At 45.0% G+C, this 6,478-nt stretch overlaps 1 protein-coding gene across 1 annotated transcript; it reads left to right on the top strand.

Moving 5' to 3' along the window:
* The first annotated feature begins 2,668 nt into the window (after window positions 1–2,668).
* On the top strand, window positions 2,669–5,397 carry ghsra (growth hormone secretagogue receptor a). The gene is made up of 2 exons (XM_010732197.3): window positions 2,669–4,526; window positions 4,718–5,397. The coding sequence occupies exons 1-2, from the start codon at window positions 3,692–3,694 to the stop codon at window positions 5,029–5,031; spliced, it is 1,149 nt and encodes a 382-aa protein (XP_010730499.1). The 5' UTR covers window positions 2,669–3,691; the 3' UTR covers window positions 5,032–5,397.
* The last annotated feature ends 1,081 nt before the right edge of the window (window positions 5,398–6,478 follow it).

Genomic DNA, 6,478 nt, shown 5'->3' with positions numbered 1-6,478 from the left:
CTCATATCACACCTGTACCATAAAACCATTCAGAAGTTTGGCAGCCACACACACACACACACACACACACACACACACACACACACAGGTTCAAGTGCAAATCAAAAGAGATCTCTTCCTCCATCTTGTGGATTAAGGGATGTACTGCGCCTCTCACATAAAAATATGTGTGTGTGCTTATGACAGGGACTTTACCCTGCGTTCTACCACCACACCCACAAGGCATAGTTCAGATAAAATCATAACCAAAACACTTTAATGAATGTTTTTTTACCAAACACACCCCAGAGCCACATGCACAAGAACTTCTACGGAGACAGTAAAGCAGTAGGTGTGTCGCATGTGGAGAATACACAGCAGTAAAGTAATAAAAGGCTCACACACAGAGAGACGAACTCCTGGAAACTAGAGGTGTTTCATACACATACATGGCAGCCATAAAAAGACACAAACAGACAGAAAAATCTCCCCTGAGACTAAAACACAGCTATGATAGTTCAGTGAAGATACCCGTCATTACCTCCTGTTGTCCCAGAAACAGTCCAATTTTGTGATTTCAGCTTGTTGTTTGGCTATTATGATCATTACCGCAGTTGTTATGAGCATAGGCCCACTGAAAAGCCCATCACATGCACACACACACACACAGTCCGGACTCACACTGACATCATAATACAGAGACATACATACCAGATGTGATGAAAAGGATGGAAAAGACAGGAGTGTCCTGACAAGTGTCCTGCGTGGTTCTTAGGATCCCTCCTGCTCTGTCTGTCTTTTTTCATCTATGACTCTCTCTCTCTCTGTCTGTCTCTCTCTCTCTCTCTCACACACACACACACACACACATCATGATTCAGTGACCATAAACATAATGGTATCTACTGGTAAACACAGTGCAAAGGGCAGAGAGATAATATTTGCAGCATGATGAACACATCAGTGCAATAAAAACAGAAATATATATAAATATATTCCACATGGTATGAGCCTAAAACTTATATTGAAATCAGCCATTTACTTCAATAAGAAAATAAGCTACAGCGTTAAACGGTTTAAATCTGTCAAAGTTGACTTTGTGCAGCAGGATTTCAAACCGGTGATAATCATGTGTTTATTATGGCGAACACCCTAAAAGGAAATGGAATAAAAGTGAGTAAATCATGTTCCTGTTTACTGTAACTGATACATAAATAAAGATCTGGTGTACTGTGACCACGAATATAATACTGAAGTTAGGTCTAATCAAAAAGATAAAGAGTAAGATAAAAGATAAAGATAAACTAAAGGAAATAAGCCTGGATTAGCAGAGTTACTGCTGTGCGTGGGAGGCTGGAGCCTATCCCAGCTGGCACTGAGCGAGAGACAGGGTACACCCTGGTGAAGTCACCAGTTTATTACAGGGATGACACATAGAGACAAACAACCATTCCCGCTCACACCTACGGGCAATTTAGAGCCACCAATTAACCTAATAACTCCATTAATGTAATAACTGTGGGAGGAAGCTAGAGAGAACCCACACAGACACAGGGAGAAGATGCAAACTGCAAAGCAAAGAAAAGGTTACACCACAGAGAGAGGACCCAGCTGTGAGGCGACAGTGACACTGCACCACCTTGTTGCTTCCACTACTGAAATCTGCATGATTCAAAGTGGATAAGTTAACTTTAAATGTATTCACTTAAAGATCAAGAACAACATTAAAGAAGCAAGTTTCTGTGCATTTAACATCGTCCAAACTTTGCAGCTGCAGACCAAATTTAATGGGTTTTATGAAAAGTCGATGAAAGTGACTAAAAATCAGCTTTTAGGGACATGAAATGACCTTTTTTCTCTCAGCTTCACATTTTCTGCAGTTTCCATTTGTTGCCTTTGGCGGAAGCCAATCATTTTGCCAGTTATGAGGGGGATGACATATTAATTCTAAGTGGCAGTTGTTGCTAAATCACTAGAGTGACTCTGCTCTGACCTCATCACACAGTATGCAGCAGTTTTTAATAGGATATTCTCCACATACATGAAGGTTTGACATGTGCCGCCAATTTACAAACACTCTTAGAAAGAGGAATGGTGCACACTGATAAGTGCCACGTCACGCCCCCCCCTCCCTCTTCTCATTCTGCTGTGGGCAAATTGAGCTTTGAATTAAATCCGGGCTTCAGAGTGGCTGTAATGCATTTTGATGCTTTGTGACCGTGGAGTTATACGATTCCACGCGGGCACAGTGCAGTTCTGAGATATCAAACTAATCAGACATTAGATATTGCTACCAGGCAAAAACAGCACTTTTAAAACTTTAACCCTCAGTGGCTCATTAGAAAAAGTCAAAATGCTGATTGTTTTAAGGAGCAAAAGCCAGATTGGATCTTACTGATGATCTGAATTGATCCCTGTGGGGGGAAATATCATATCTACTCACCTCCTTGCAGGATGAGCTGCCACACTTCTGGAGCAGGTCAGACTCCTATTTGGATTCTCCCTCAGTACGACACTGCCTTAAAAGCACCTGTAGGCGGCGTTGCAGCACTGATTTCAACGTGGGACCCCCCCACACACATCACCCTCTTTTGAGCATCACCACTTCACCTGTTTTTGCGCACTGGGAATCAGGATCCATATAATGGGTATGCATCATAACTAGAGGAGCAGATTGGGGAAAGCCCCGGTGGATCTCTCACCTACTTTATTCTACTTAAATTATTTGAAGTCTCCTTTGTATTCTTGTGTTGACAATGCGTCGTTTCTTCGTGGTGCTTGTGACTTTTATAAAACTCTCTCCGTTCCGTCAAACAGTCTTTATTTTCACCCTGGTTGTTGTTTATCCGTTTGTGTTTGGCTGAGTTTGAGCTCCGGTACCTGATCCCCCCCTGGACAGATGTTCACCGCTGCTGCTGCTGCTGCTGCTGCATCATTACGACCCTGCCTGTGACTCACCACCACACCGTCGATGCCCGATGCAACTCGTCCACGTATCCACTGTTTTGTTTTTGCCCGACGCGCAAACGCAGGGACGCGCTGCCCGTGATGGGAACTCTTTGGGACTCTTTGAAGGATTCTCATGCTTCATTTTTCAGCAAAGCACTCAGCTGCTGGTGGCGCTCACAAACTGAGAGGATGAAGGACATAACTTGTCTCTAAGTTAGATTTTTCTTTTCTTTTCTTGAATCATTGTTCGGTGGTAGATGTTTGTGCTGTGCGTATTTTCCCCTGCGGCATCTGTTTTGATTGGAATACACCTCCGCATTAATTTCATCTAGCTTACAAATATCCAGCATGTTATTTGTTTGGTAATTAAAACGCCCACTCTTCTTTTGAAAAACAAGTACTCTCAGCCCCAAACACAGTTGGACCACTCTAGAGTACGTGTTGCAGATGAAGTGGATAATTTGGATCGACCTTAAATAGCCTCATGTTTGTGTTAGACTTTGGAGAGGACTATCTGTCCCCTGGAGGATTTCATGCGTGATTTGTCCGCTCAGAACTGTGACCTTTTCTTTTTTCAGCCTCACCATGGACAGGGTTACGCTTCTTGGATCTTGGTTTTACGCACGCAAACTTTACCTCTGCAGCTCAACCAGTGATGATGGGAGGACAGGGTAGCACCAAGGGGCTTGAGGAGTCCCAGACCCGAGGTGCCTATAGCAGTCTGGGTTAGGCACGGCCCCGTGAATAACCGCGCGGCGACAGCATGCCCTCTTGGCCCAATCTCTCGGAGTGCCTCTCCCTTAACTGCAGCTGGGAAGAGACCGACAACGTCACAAGGAACGCTGACCTCGGCCGGCCTCCAACCAATTACTTCTCAATCCCTCTTCTCACTGCCACCACCATCGCCTGCACGCTGCTGTTTCTGGTCGGGGTGGTCGGGAATGTCATGACCATTTTGGTAGTGAGCAAGTACCGAGACATGCGCACCACCACTAACCTGTACCTATGTAGCATGGCCGTATCCGACCTGCTCATCTTCTTCTGTATGCCACTGGACCTCTACCGTATGTGGAGGTATAGGCCCTGGCGGTTTGGGGACGCGCTCTGCAAGCTCTTTCAGTTCGTCTCAGAGTCATGCACATACTCCACCATCCTGAGCATCACCGCGCTGTCAGTGGAGCGCTACCTGGCGATCTGTTTCCCCCTGCGCGCCAAGGCTCTGGTCACCAAAAGGCGTGTGCGCGCCCTCATACTTCTACTCTGGACAGTGTCTCTATTGAGCGCCGGTCCCGTGTTTGTCATGGTGGGAGTGGAGCGTGACAGCATGTGGCCGACAAATTTCACTTCAGAAATGAATGAGACTGACTCCGCCTTGGAGGACACCCGGGAATGTAAGATGACCCACTACGCAGTGGAGTCAGGCTTGATGGGCGCCATGGTTTGGTTGAGCTCGGTTTTCTTCTTCATGCCGGTGTTCTGTCTCACAGTGCTCTACAGCCTCATAGGCCGTCGGTTGTGGCAGAGACACAGAGAGACAAACATCAACTCCCGTGTGGCTCACCGGGACAAAAGCAACAGACAGACCATCAAGATGCTGGGTAAGTTTAGAGAGCGCGTAAATTACGCACACACATAACTTGTCGTAGACTAAGATCTGGGTTCTAACTTCAGACTACAGTATGTGAGACAGAATAAGAAAACGTCTCTAGGTTTAGTAGAAAAGCTTATTTGCAACTTGATTCATTCTCTCGTCATCCCTTATCCATTACTCCCCCCTCTCCTCCTCCAGTGGTGGTGGTGTTGGCCTTCGTCCTTTGCTGGTTGCCGTTCCATGTGGGTCGCTACCTGCAGTTCCGCTTTCTGGACGCACCGTCTCCGCTGCTGTCTGTGTTGTCCGAGTACTGCAGCTTGGTGTCCGTGGTTCTCTTCTACCTGAGTGCCGCCATCAACCCCATCCTCTATAACACCATGTCGTGGAAATACAGATGCGCAGCGGCGCGCCTCTTTGGCCTGACCGACAGCCAACCGCAACGAGGACGCACGGCCAGCACCGTGAAGGGTGACGGCTCGAACGGCTGGACGGAATCCACAGTCAGCTTCTAAAAACGCAAGACTGTCAAGATGTCAGAACAGTGTGTGCAAAACAATCAACCCTAAGCTGATAAGGCTGACCTAGAAGCAATCATTTCTGTCAGGCCGGGGGGGAAAAACGGTTCAGTGTGTGACAAAAGAGGATGAGAAATGCGCAAAAAAAAAAAAGAAAAGCTGCAGGCCTCTTTCCACTTTGTCAACATGCACCGATAGAACTTCGATTTTTTTCCCCCTCCTTAAATATTTTAATTTTCTTGTTGGATGATTTCAGCAAGTGCTATTCACACCACACACTCATCAGCATTTTGAAAAGCACGACTGCTGGAGTGCAAAACACACACCAGGCTGAAGTGCTTGTATTGATCCAAACGTGAACAACATACAGTACACCAGGGCCGCGCATGCCCATAAATACACACACACACACACACACACACACACACACACACACACACACATATGAGTATCTTAGACATATACAATTGCCTTATATTGTATTCATATTCTGGATGACAAAGAAAGCACTGTAGAACTTGTGGCACATCTGTACTCCTTCACAGAGGGGCTGATGTGCAGTGTGTGTGTCTCTGTGTTGTGTGTGTGTGTGTGTGTGTGTGTGAAAGAGAGAGAGAGTGGTAGTATTTGCACGTGTGAATTGTGTGTCATTCTTTTGAACGTGACGTATGGAATATGTATGGGAGAGTGTGAAGATGTAAAAGTTCTATGTTACTGTTAATCTTTTATTTTTTATTTTGTTGACATGCTAATGCCCTGTATATTGGAATTTCAAGTCCATGCTGTGTTGATGCTGCTGAGAGAGGTCCAATGTGTTTCAAGTACAGTCCCTGAAATGAAGAGGACAGATATTCCTGTGTAGCTGCACAGCAGTTGGTTTAGGTTAGAGTTTGGGTAAACGAGAACCACGAAGCAAGTAGAGATTATGAGAATTTACAGAATGCAAACATTTCCGAGATATATAGATATCTTTATGTCTTTCATTTTTGTAATTATACATTCATTATTCAAGCTGCAGGCTCTTGCTAAAAAAAATAACACTGCACATAAGGGTCTCCACAGTGGTCATTTAGACGGTGCAGCACATTTATCAGTTTGGTTCATAAGACAAAGAAAGCTGTAAAAAAACATGTCAGTGGCCATAAATGTCTTTCTGAGTCCTATGAACTGTACGCCATGAAACATTTTGGGATTTCAGCCATCTCAGGTGTACTGATGTCAGTTACCTTCAACAACGTGCTTAACTGTGGATCCAGTCACGAAAAAACATGTAGCAGATTTGTCATTCTGTTTTCTGTCACAAGATTCAGTGCGCTACTTTGAGGATTGTCTACCTTTGATAGGTAATGAAAACAGTTTTTTTTTACCATGTACACCTTCATAAAAAAAGATTACAGTCATGTGGATTCACGGTCATCTTTGGCACCAATTGTTCTTCATTCCC

Source organism: Larimichthys crocea, chromosome XXIV, assembly GCF_000972845.2.
Source record: "Larimichthys crocea isolate SSNF chromosome XXIV, L_crocea_2.0, whole genome shotgun sequence".
Taxonomy (NCBI): domain Eukaryota; kingdom Metazoa; phylum Chordata; class Actinopteri; family Sciaenidae; genus Larimichthys; species Larimichthys crocea.
This window is presented reverse-complemented; position numbering and strand designations above follow the sequence as displayed.

Bases quoted from the DNA above. Each gene is read 5' to 3' on its own strand.
- ghsra (XM_010732197.3), top strand. From the start codon at position 3,692: ATGCCCTCTTGGCCCAATCTCTCGGAGTGCCTCTCCCTTAACTGCAGC. The intron at 4,527-4,717 runs GTAAGTTTAGAG...CTCCTCCTCCAG, and splicing joins ACAGACCATCAAGATGCTGG to TGGTGGTGGTGTTGGCCTTC.